This window comes from Buceros rhinoceros, unplaced genomic scaffold (assembly GCF_000710305.1).
Source record: "Buceros rhinoceros silvestris isolate BGI_N320 unplaced genomic scaffold, ASM71030v1 scaffold12561, whole genome shotgun sequence".
Taxonomy (NCBI): Eukaryota; Metazoa; Chordata; class Aves; order Bucerotiformes; family Bucerotidae; genus Buceros; species Buceros rhinoceros.
The window spans coordinates 35,718-47,468 of record NW_010396061.1 but is presented as its reverse complement, the minus strand read 5'-3'; the positions used below and the strand labels follow the sequence as shown (position 1 = coordinate 47,468).

At 47.3% G+C, this 11,751-nt stretch overlaps 1 protein-coding gene across 1 annotated transcript in view; it reads left to right on the top strand.

Annotated features, from left to right (window-relative positions):
• Positions 1-11,751, top strand: part of PHF20 (PHD finger protein 20) — a gene marked incomplete at both ends in the record, with an annotated part of 48,932 nt that overhangs the window by 3,478 nt on the left and 33,703 nt on the right. Inside the window, 4 exons of the mRNA XM_010145776.1 lie at positions 2,604-2,991; positions 3,402-3,509; positions 4,461-4,637; positions 5,413-5,586. Of these exons, the coding sequence (XP_010144078.1) occupies positions 2,604-2,991; positions 3,402-3,509; positions 4,461-4,637; positions 5,413-5,586 (847 nt within the window). The remainder of the gene's footprint in view (positions 1-2,603; positions 2,992-3,401; positions 3,510-4,460; positions 4,638-5,412; positions 5,587-11,751) is intronic.

The following is an 11,751-nucleotide window of genomic DNA, read 5'->3' as shown; positions in this document are numbered from 1 at the left end:
AAGGGTTGGGGCGGGAGGGCCCTGAAATCCCATCTTGTCCCAGCCCCCTGCCGTGGGCAGGGACACCTTCCACTAGACCAGGTTACTTCAAGCCCTGTCCAACCTGGCCCCAAATGCTTCCAGGGAGGGGACATTGACTACTCTGGGCAGCCTGTTCCAGTGCCTCAGCAATCTCATGTAAAGAATTTCTTCCTCATATCTGATGTCAATCTCCCCTTTCCAGTTTGAAACCATTACGTCTCATTCTATCACTACACTCCTTGATGAAGAGCCACTCCCCATCTTTCCTGTGACCTCCTTAAAGGACTGGAAGACCACTACAGTCTCCCTGGAGCCTTCTCTTTTCCAGCCTGAACAACGCCAACTCTCTTCCCTGTCCTCAGAGCAGAGGGGTTCCAGCCCTTGCCGCATTCCTGTGGTTTCCTCTGGACCACCAGCTACATGTCTCTGCTGTACTGAGGAGCCCAGAGCTGGACCTGCACTGCAGGGGGGCCTCATGAGAGCAGAGCAGAGGGGTGGGATCCCCTTGCTGGCCTGCTGGCTACGATGCTGGGAATGAGCCCAGTACGTGGTTGGCTTTTGGGTTGCGAGTGCCTGTTGCCAGGCTGTACTCAGTTTTTTGTTCACTAGCACCTCAAAGTCCTTCTCCTCAGGGCTGCTCTCAGTCCTTCCATCACCCAAGTCTGTGCACACGGCCATGTTCATGAAGGTCACATGGACCTGCCTCTTAAGCCTATCCCTGTAGATGGCATGCCTTCCCTCCAGTGCGCTGGCCATACCACACAGTTTGGTGTCATCAGCTAATTTGCTGAGGGTGCACTTGATCCCACTGTCCATGCTGCCATCAAAGTTGTTAAACAGCACCAGTCCCAGTACTGACCCCTGAGGAATGCCCCTTCTCCCTGCTCTCCACTTGGACATGGAACTGCTGACTGCAACTTGTGCGTGGCCATCCATCCAATTCCTTGTGCACTGAGTGGTCCATCAGTCAAATCCATGTGTCTCCAATTCAGAGCAAGGATGTCACGTGGGACAGTGTCAGATGCTTTGCTCAAGTCCAGGTTGCTGCCATTGGTTGCTCTTCCCTTATCCACCAATGCTGTAACACTGTCATAGGTGGCCACCAGATTTTTTGGGCACAATTGGCCCTTAGCGAAGCCATGTTTGCTGCCACTTCCTTATTTTCCATGTGCCCCAGCAGAGCTTCCAGGAGCATCTGCTCCATGACCTCGCTGGGCGCAGAGGTGAGAGGCTGACTGGCCTGTGGTTCCCTGAGTCTGCCTTTTTTCACCTTTTAAAGTTGGGGTGGTGTTTCCCCTTTTCTAGTCGGTGGGAACTTCACCAGACTGCCACGTCTTCTCAGATGTGGTGAGTAATGCCTTAGCCACTTCATCCACCAGTATCCTCAGGACCTGCAGATTCATCTCCTCAGATCCCAAGGTCTTGTGCACCTTCAGGTTCCTTAGATGGTCTTGAGCTTGATTTTCTCCTACAGTCCTCTCCCAGTCCCTGTCATTGCCTTGGGTGGTGTGGCTGGAGCACTTGGCAGCGAAGGCTGAGGCAAAAGAAGCTGTTGAGTGCCTCAGCCATCTCCATATCCCCTGATCTTACTTTTTAAAAAAGATTTTATCCCCCCTGTGCCAGGTATGGTTGAAGTAATATCAGAGGGTGGGGCAGGTGGCATGTTCACCGTGTTACTGCTTCGGGATTCTTTCGTAGGACTGTGATGAAAATGGCAATTGTAAAGGTACCTGTTCGTGTAAGCCACGTGCTGACAGGAAGGTTGGGGTGGGAAGAGGCAAGAGGTCGTGTAGTGGAAGGTTTATTTTCAGCAGAGCAGAGAAGTTCTGGGTCAGGCAGGTTCATCACCAGAATCAGCATCCACCTCAGAGGTGTTAGTGTGAAACGTGATCGCAGAGCGGAGAGGACGTTGAGCACTGTGACCTGCTCATACAGGGGGATTTTTGGTTCTTCCCTGCTCTTACGTGGCAACGTAAGAACTGGGGAAAGGAGATGACAGCTGGATATTCTGTCAGTAGCTTGCTGGCAAGGCGCGGTTTAGGGTTTTTGTGTCTTCTCATGCTGAACACAAATTATAGGAGGCAAAGTTTTAAGTTTGGGGTTTTTTTTTAATTTAAAATTTTTAACATCCTGTGATGTTGGTGATTGCAGTTCCTCTATGCGACTCTTGGCACCTTTCGGTAGTGGTGATAATTGCAAGCTAAATACTTGGAAGGAGGCCGTTTTGTGAAGTGAAAATGGTTTTGCATCCAAGTGATTGAGCCGTTGCCCTTCGCTGGGCTCCGAACTCCCACTCGTTCTTCAGTGTCCCAACTGGGCTTTATGTAGTACCGCGCAAGCCAGCTCATGGCAACGAAGAAACAGCGAATCCCTTACGCTGCTGAGTTGTGCTCAGAGTGAATCTGTTGCGCTGTCCAGTTGAAGCTGTGTGGGTCCTCGATCAGCTCTGGTTCTGATCCGCGGGTTGCAGTAGAGCATGTGCTCTTATCCTCTGACAAAGCGCACAAGGTGCAAGTCTGTAAATACAAGGGCTTGAGAGAGTGCACAAAGTCAATTGTCATATGTCGTTCTCTTTATTCTAGAATATTGTGGGTAATGCTAATCCTAAGGAAAGAGGTAATGAAATTCCGTCATCTCCTGAAAAGCGGGAGAAATTTAAAGAGCAGAGGAAAGCAACAGGTAATGCAAAGAAAGTCAAGGATGAAAAGACATTAAAGACTGAGAAGAGAGTTAAGCAACCTGATAAAGAAGGAAAACTGATAGTCATCTCCGAAAAAGGCAAGGTCTCAGAAAAGAATATATCTAAGAATGGAAAAGAAGATAAAGAGAATATATCAGAGAATGATATGGAATATTCAGTAGATACAGAAATTGAGAAGAAACCTGAGAATGACAATGTAAAGAGTCCACAGGAAAACGCAAAAGAAACGAAAAGAAAACGTGGCAGACCGCCGATAACACCTCCAGCGGGTATGTAGCTACACTTAAACGTTGAGGCCATATGTTAGAATCCTTCTAAATTACCCGAGGGAATGAAAAGCATCTTGCTGTTTTGCAGCCTGAGTCTCTAGAAACCTTTAAAAAAATTTAAACTCGTCTTTGCTCAGGCTTCGTTAGGACAGCTGAGAGCATGCTTGTCAGTCCAGTTTGGAGCCCCGGAGGTTTGGTCAGAGATTAGATGTAGGCAGGTGATCTTCATGTAGTATCCAGCGTGTCTGCAGCAGGATTAAATGCTGCTGCCTGGGCTTCAGACAGCCAGGTGAAACTGTATTTACACAAGGCCGGTATTTTCAGTTGTGAGGCTTAGGAATTTATGTTTTTATTAAAGAGTTCTGCAGCTTCATATCCAGTCCATTTTTGCTCTCTGCCTAAATATGTAGAGCCAAGTTCTCAGACGCTGCAGCCCATAACTTTGGAGTTAAGACGTCGGAAAATACCTAAAGGAGGTGAAGTTCCATCAAAGCGTCCCAGGATTGAAAAAAACTTGTGTGAGTATTTTCTGGTGTTCAGCTCGCATGGTATTTGTACGTGTAAGTTCCTGGAGCTTAAGTGGAGGGGAAGGAGAAGTCTGGAGTGTTAACCTTGAACTGTGACGTATGAAACACTGGAACGCAGCATCTCTTGTCTTAAATTGGCCATTCCACTGTAGCATCATCAGGCTGAAATATCCTCCTAGATCTGGGACACTGGGTTTGAAAAAAGGAGCCACAAGCTGATGCAGAAGTTCATGGGCCTAGGGGGGGCAGTGGTTATATTGCCTCCAATACATACAAGGTTATAAAAGCCTTTTTCTGGTTGTAGAAACTCTTTCGTTACTAGATGGAGGAGCTGCCATATTGCTTAGCAAAGAAACTTCAGTACAGGTTAAATATTGGTGCGGTTATAATCTAATGGCTTCTACTTCCTCTCGGTGTAGTGATGTTGAAGAACTTGAGGGTGATGATAAGGATGGAAAATTATGTTCTCTAGTCGTATCATGAGCAAGGAGGTGAGGATCTGAGGATGGCCGTCTTTCCCTTCTTTAGGACCACAAAGACTTAAAACCTGCATGCACACAAGTGACCCAGCTTAGGGTCAGAGTTGTTCGGGTGTCCCAGTTGTCTCATCTCACCTCTGGGATTACTTCTGTACGTGAGACGGTTGCTGTTTAAAGCAGTGTTTTACCAGTAAGATATTGATTGTTATGTCAAATCTATTACTAAAAAAAAAGTTGAGACACCTACAAGATAAGCTTTTGCTCTGTTTTTATGCTTATTTCTAACCATTAGTAGGGTCGTAGCTTTTACAGAGAGGTCCGATCCCTGAGGCTTTTGCTGTTAACCTCAGACCTGAGAAAACACCCTGTCAAGCTGTGATGGGGAGGCGAGATCTGTCAGGTTTGCTTGTGAGCTATTCAGTAATCCTGTGAAAGCGTGGTGCCATGAAATTGTCTATTCCAGCTCAGGAAAGACTGAAGAGCTCTTCAGATAACCCTGCAAGAGACCGGATCAGGAGACGGTCGTCGAGGCTTTCATCTGGTATTAGCCATGAGATTTTAAATACAGATCACGTCACAACTTCAGTGGATAGTCAGCCTTTGAAAGATGCAGCATCTAACCCAAAGGAGTCTGAGAAGGGTAAGCTGCTTCCTGGTCTGCTCTGGGGGTGTGGTGGCACAGAGCTGTTAGTTGTTGCAAGGACTGTGTTTTCACTTGCATACCCTTCAGGCTTTGTATCTGCAATTAAAACCTGATTTCATCAGCAATGCAGAGAAAACTCAGGGAAAGTTTGTATCTCCCCTGCTGCCATGGTTGCTTTTTGGTTCCTCCCCATCAGTAACCCTGGCGTTTCCCTTGCATGGTGGGAGCCTTTCCTGTAGAGGCAAAAAGAGAGCTCCAAAATAACCTCAGTGCGGTGGTGATTCTTCTTTTTTTAAGGGGTGCAAGTTACACTTGTGAAAGTGAGGTAATTAGGAAATTTTAACACTTTTAAATTGAAGAAGTTCCTCAAATGCTATACTTCGAGTTAATCAGTCCTCTTGTTGAACAACTGAAAACGTGAAACAGGATGATTTTATTCTTAGAAGGGGTGGAGATAGCGCTCGCTTTTTCTGCCCTGGGCCTCCCTGCCTTTCCCGTTCAGGAGGAGCTCTGGCAGTGCCTTGAGGAGACCTGGCCCACTTCAGGCTAGGAGGCGGCGGCAGCCTGCGTGATTGTAAGCAGCTGTCGGTTTAGAGGGTTGCTACAAGCAGTAGTGTTGTAAGAAGTGCGTTTCGTGTGAATGCAAGAGCAAGCAGTCTGACGATGGATGGGCGTTCACCTCCACTGCGGTGTGAGGAGCACACGCGTCACTGTTCCCGAACATGCATTTGTGTGCATTTTACTCAGTGGACATTCCTTTCCTCCACTCTAGTCCAGTTAGAAATTCCTCTCGAATCTGACCAAAGTTTCAGTGGAGAAGGATCTCCTGGAAACACCTCGCAGAGCACAGCACTCAGTACGGACGCCAGCTTACAGGAAGAAAAAGTTGCAGGCGCTGAGACTCCCTCTGTTGCTGTCAGAACTCAAGAACCTTCTGCTGCTACAGGTTCAAATTTTGATTTCATATTTAATGTTGATGCATTTCTTAAGGCAGCTGATGCCAGGTGTTTCGTCCTTGTACCAGTGTCACTGACAAAAATTGTGTCTTCTCGCAATGTTAAGCATGCAGGGGGAGGGGAAGTGTGTATTTTTATTCCTTATGGGTGCTTTGGAGGCTGATGGCAATCTTCCAGAAAGTGGAAATCATCATTTTTAAATGACCAGGTGTAATATTTTTAGCATGTGAATGGTGCAAATAACAAATGCCTGTTTTCAGGTTGTAATTTAATGTTTGTAATTCTGGATTAAGTTGGACTAACCACTTACAAGATCAGGTTCTTTTGTTGTTGCTGTGCTGCAGGTATGTGGTAGCACTGATGTTTGGGAATCCTGAGTGTGCATTTCTGTATCCTTATGTTTTGACTTCTCCTGAACTCAACCCTTAGGCCATTTAGATGTTTTGGTGCAATACCATGAAATAGTTCAAACATTTCAGTGTCTGTTTTAATAATGTAAATATTCTGTTTTCTCTTACCTGTTCTGTGATTATTCTTGTAACTTCAGTACTTTTATCTGCAACTAACTGAGGAAATCCCTAGTTCATGCTCTGTCAAAGAAGCTTAGTTTTGAGTGGAACAGAATGTTCAGAGGTATTTACAGGTGCTCAGCATTGCTAGAGCAATCTGTATGTGCTGGCTTTCCTGTCTGCTGGTTATTCCGAATTTACCCTCCTGCTTTCACGTGTCCTCCTTCACCCTCTCGTGTAACTGTACAAATGAAACGTCCTCTCCCTTTGACACCGAAAAGCACCTTCAGTTCAGGAAGGAGTTTTCCTCTTTTCCTGTGCTCACATTTGATGTGTAAATGGTCTTTCGCTATTGAAAAACTAGAGCTCTTTGGATCTTGCTCCCTGTCACGACCAGGCTGATGATATATCCACCTGTATCCTCACTGCGGTATATCCAGTCTTTCCAGCTGCTGCCGTCGTTGGCCATGCCTCTCCTTCCCTACCCTCTGGCAGTGAGTTCAGAACACACCGACTGGCTGCAGAATCTTTTTGCTAGTCGGGCTGCTGTGTCCCTTTCAGTCTGTAAAGTACTCCTGGGTTTAACCTTTAAGTGATGGTTTGTAGCTTGTTTTGGCTCATGAAGGCAAACCCACTGTTTGGTTGTTGCACCTGAACAGCGCATGAATTGCTCCGATGCCGAGGAAGTGCCATTATTTTCTGTATTAGCTCTGAGTACCCGAGCTGTTGGCAGCCTGCCTGCACGTCTCCGAGCAAAGGAATGATGTAGGAAGTGTTGCTCCTTCCAGAGGCTGCAGATTTGTTCCTCCCCCTGTTGCAGCAGATAGAGCCAGTTTAACATACTCCTTAAAGCTGAACACTTCTTCTGAGGAACAGCAGTGTAACGTCCCTGGTTCCTTGATGTTCACGTGCTGCCTAGTGAAGCTCCTCGCAAGCGCGTGTCAGGTCCTGCTGTAGTGGTCTGGCTCCCGGTTAGTTAAACCTGCCTGCTAGAGGTTTGCAGTGCCAGCAGTGTTAGCAGCTCCTGCTGTGCTTTGTGGCTCTTCCCTTTGAAATGGGAAGTTCCACTCCTCCAAGGTGCCCGTGAAACGGAGGAGGCGTCCTTGAACGTAGTTTTGTTCAGATGAACAGCCGCGTCCTGTTCATAGATTCTCCACCTGGAGCAGCTTTTGTGGCTGGCCAGAGGAGCTGCTGGCTGTAGCAGCGAAGGAGCAGTCGTTGTTCAACTCCGTCACGGGCTCTCTGGAAGGTGTCCCTGGGGTTCTTAACAGAAAGGCTGCAGAGGCTTCTCTCACTGGGAGGGCAAAGGAATGCTAAAAGGCAGTGATGCTTCTTGATGTCGTTGGAACCTTGTGCTTCAGGCAAGCAGAGCGAGCAGAGGCTGCTGCCGCTCCAGTCTCAGGCACGTGAGGAGGCGTGCAGGGCCCGGTGTGGCTCCACACGGGTCTGAGAACTGAGCTGCTCAGAGGTGAAGTGTGCGGGAAGTGCATCTGAGAGATGGCTCTGCTGAGAGACGTGGCGGGTTGTAGCAGTTTTGAAAATAGGAAGAATTTTTAGTGTGTCTGAGAATACTCACTTTTCAGCCTCTGACCAGCTGTCAGAGAAGGTATGGCAGAGCTTTCCGCTGCAGTGGGTGCACTCCCCTTCAGGGCGTGTTTTGTGGAGGAAAACATTGATAACTTGCTCTGTAACTTCTGTGATCTTGCAAGATAAACTTTCTGCACTTCTTAAAGTGTGTTTTTTAGCTGACAACCTTTAACCTTTTTTGTCAATTCCTGCAAATTTTCTGTTTGCAGTGTAGCATTTTTAAGATGACGTTTCTCTTTCGTATGATCTCTTGGAGGTACTCATTGAACCACAGGTTGGCAAAGCACAGCTTTGATAAGGTCTGAGAAATTGGAGAGTGTTAAACCTTGGCTTGTTGAAAGAACACTCTATTCCAGGATGGAAAAAACTGTGTAAGTGGTTACAGATGTTCTTCCAAACAGTTAATGCAGTGTTGAGAAGGCACCTGCTGCCATTGCTTTTGTAACAGAATCCAGGGGTAGCCATGGAATAGTCTCAGAAATAAAGATGGTTTTATTTGCTACCGTAACAAGTAATCACAAAGCTTTGGGGTTAGTGGTGAAATACTATTAAAAATGCCTTCTGCAAGGGGATCTGTTTTCTAAATTGAGTACTCATGGAGCATGCAGAGCTTTTCAGGGTGTTTCACCATGTCTTAGTTCCAAGTCTCTGTGAAATCAAAGGTGTTTTAAAAATTTTTACTGGTGTACGTGAACTGGGGAGGTGTTGTAGCTGTATGGTCGTCTTCAGGGAAGGCTTCTTCCAAAAAAAGCAAAGCATCTGAGTTCAGGGCTGTGAGAGCCGGGACTACGCAGCAGTGTGTGTGCGGGGTTACGGCAAACAGATCCCTTCTAGTGACCGGGAAAGGGCTGATGGACAGAGCGGGCTGGACGGTGTGAAAATGTTGCTCTCTGTGTATTTGTTGCTGATGGGAAATTTCTCCTTCCATGAAAAAACTTGAAATGCTTGACAGAGTTAAGGATTTACGTTAAACTGAAATACCAGCAGATTATTTTTCCTCTACTTGAGATTGCAGATGCAATTTACAGCTGCCCTGTTTTATCCCCTTGAACTTGGGTAATCGCTTTGGGGTGAGATGCTGTGTTTTGTGAGGGAGGAAGCAGGAAGAGGAATTCACTTGTACATTCGAAATTATGAGGTAGTATTTCTCAATTCTGCTTTTTCACCATTGTTTTGGAGGCAGTACACCAGTATAATGCTGGTGTACAACTGGGCCATCAGCAGTTCAGAAAACCCGTGGTCCCTCTGGATCCCTTTAGCCATTGCTGCCACTTCCCTCTGACACCCACAATGTCTACTCTGCTGAACACTCGCAGTTTGGGCCTGAGCTGGGGACCATTCCAGCGGAACGTGTGATAGCTACGTGTGCGGTGTCCATCCCGCGGCCTCTCCTGAGCCGGCTCTGCTGGGACCCAGCACTGGAGCTCTGGGATCGTGACTCGGTTCACTTGCCTACCCAAAGCCTCTGGCACAGCTCGTGTGCTCTTGGTGCTGGCACTTCCATCGGTACTCGAGGGAGCTGGATCCAAGCTAGCTCAGGAGCACGTGCTCTGAAAATCCGTGCTGCTGAGTGTGGGCTTTATTTCTTCCGTTAAAACCATCTTGTTTAACACTAGACATGCCAGAAAGCTCCCGAGGGTGAGGAGTAAGAACTGTAGAGGGTCTTTTTGAGTAGGTACCGTCACCTGAAACCCAAGTACAAAAATCTTCGTTTCCATACTTAGCCAGCGTTAGAAACGTTGTTAACGAGTGGTTCGCCGATGCAGGAGTTTCAAAGTCCGTAGATCCTATTGTGGATAAATCCTCTGTGGTTACCAGTGCATCTGTGATTTCCTGCACGTGCCTCCGTCTCACTCGTGGGACGGTGCCCATGAGCTGCAGCATGGCCGGGGCTGTGGCCTGGGAGCAGCGTCTGGCAGAGGCCTCTCGCTGTGGGATCCAGACACCTCTCCGGACATGGCCCGTGCCTTCCCGCTCCTGCGGTGGGGGTCTGAGCAGTGGGAGCGTGCTGTCCTGTGGGGGAGGCTGAACGCTGAGGTGTAGTTGTTCAGGGAGCAGACAGACATCAAAAGCGGATGACTGGACATCAGACAGTTCTGTTCTCAGGAAGGGGTTTGGGGTTTGGGAAGGGGAGAAGAATATTGCCAGAGCAGGCGGTGCGGGTGGCAGAAGGGGGCGTGCGTTCCATGCAGGATTCCCGCAGAATGACGCTAAGGTCAAAGGTAACGCGTCAGAATTAAGTGCAGCTCTGTAACCCAGTGCTAGCTGTTACTTGTCTGCAGGCTTTAATTCCAGTCGCTTGGTGGGAATTCATTCTCTTCCTGTAGGAGAATGCTACGAAACACAACAGAATTAACCCCCCTTTTTCCTTCAGAGTGGTGTTGGTGGTGTTTTGGCATAGGTGAGTGGTGCACCCTGGTGTACAGGAAGAATGTGATTTCTATAGCATTTGGAATCAGGAATTTTAAGGACAAAGGCACTTTTTTTGAAGAGTTGCCACTCACTGATTGGTAGATAATTCAAGATTTATAGTAGATGCAGACATTAGTAACAGCAAATAAGATCTGGAGTGTTCATATGCTTGTTATGGTTAAAATGTGTTTGTGCGTATTGCGCTCTGAAAGGGCAATACAGCATTACCTGCCAAAACTTAAGTTCCTTTTTTAAAATTTTCGGAAAAGTAGTGGTTAGTTCCATGTGCTAGAAGATACCAAGCCTCCTTTGCCGTATTTTTTTTTCTCGTCTACTGTTTAGGGACCAGAATTGGTGATTAGGATTTAGCTAAATCAAGCTGTGTTTCACAAAGCGTGTGACAGTCTGTTGGCAGGTTTTTGCAGCCAGTTAAAGCTCTCTTCCGTGTATATGAAAACAAACGCTCTACAGCTGTGCGTGTGGCTTTGCTCTTACAGACCGAGTTGACTTTAAAGGTGAGCTGCCTTGCCTTTGCACAGATCTGCTGCTGTCTTGGTAGTTGTACTGCCCAGAACTCTGGAGATTGCTCCTTTTATTTGCATAGACATGCATCAGGGATCCCATTTGCCTTCTGCTTACCCTGTGTTTTTCTATTCTTGTCACTTTTAGCTTCGGCTTTCAGTTCAGGAGAAGCATAATATCTTTGCACCCAGCGTGGGAGCGCAGCTGTTTCTCCTGCAGCTTGCCTAGGGAGGCTTTGCCTCTTCCCAGGTAGTGTACAAGCTGTCACTTTGAGCCTGACAATACAGTTGGTAAAGAATTCCATCCTACTGCGCTTGCTCAGAGTTTCTCACAGCCAGACACCAGGATCCAGACACTGTTTCAGCCACGCCTCAGAATGCAGGTGAAGCCTTTGCTTCCAGCCAGCTGCTGGCCCTCGAGGCCTGTTGAGGTCTGCCCTGTCGTGCACTGCACGCTGACAAGCCCTTTGTGCTGCTCAGGCTTCCCTGGTTTCGTCGTTGCAGATCTAGTTCCAGCACGGAGAAAGCGGTGACTGGACAACCATACAAAATACTGCCTTGAGTAGTTCTTGCCGTGTCAGGTAATGTTTCAGGCTCCAAACCCGCAACTCGGTGAACGTGTAGCGATCTGTGATTAGTGATGCTGTGCGTATGTATCACACCAAGCATCTGCTCGAGTGGATTCTGGACATGCTTGGATGCTATCCTCACTTAGTGCAGTTTGAGAGGAGCAATTAGAAAATACATTTTTATTTCACAGCTGAGATTTTGAAAGACAGCGGGTTGTGAACTAAAGGAAGAGGTTGTGTGCTAAAATGATGAGCAGGAACACTTCTGGTGAGCTCAAGAAAAACAACACGAGTTCAAAAGAAGTAAAGCCAAAGAAAGAGGTGATGAAGGAGGAAGCTAGCCCCACTGTGTGAAGTGATGATCCAGAGCACAGTGTAGGAAGTGGCAGCTCAAGAAAGGTAACAGGAGTAAACAGTCTTGAAAATAATACGGGTGGAAGCACCGGAGAACCCATTGTAGAGAGACTTGATGTGTTTAGTTTAACAGCAGGTGAGAGAGTAATTCGCTCTTCACTTAGTATTTCTGTGGAGACCCGGCAATGTTACACCCGAAGTCT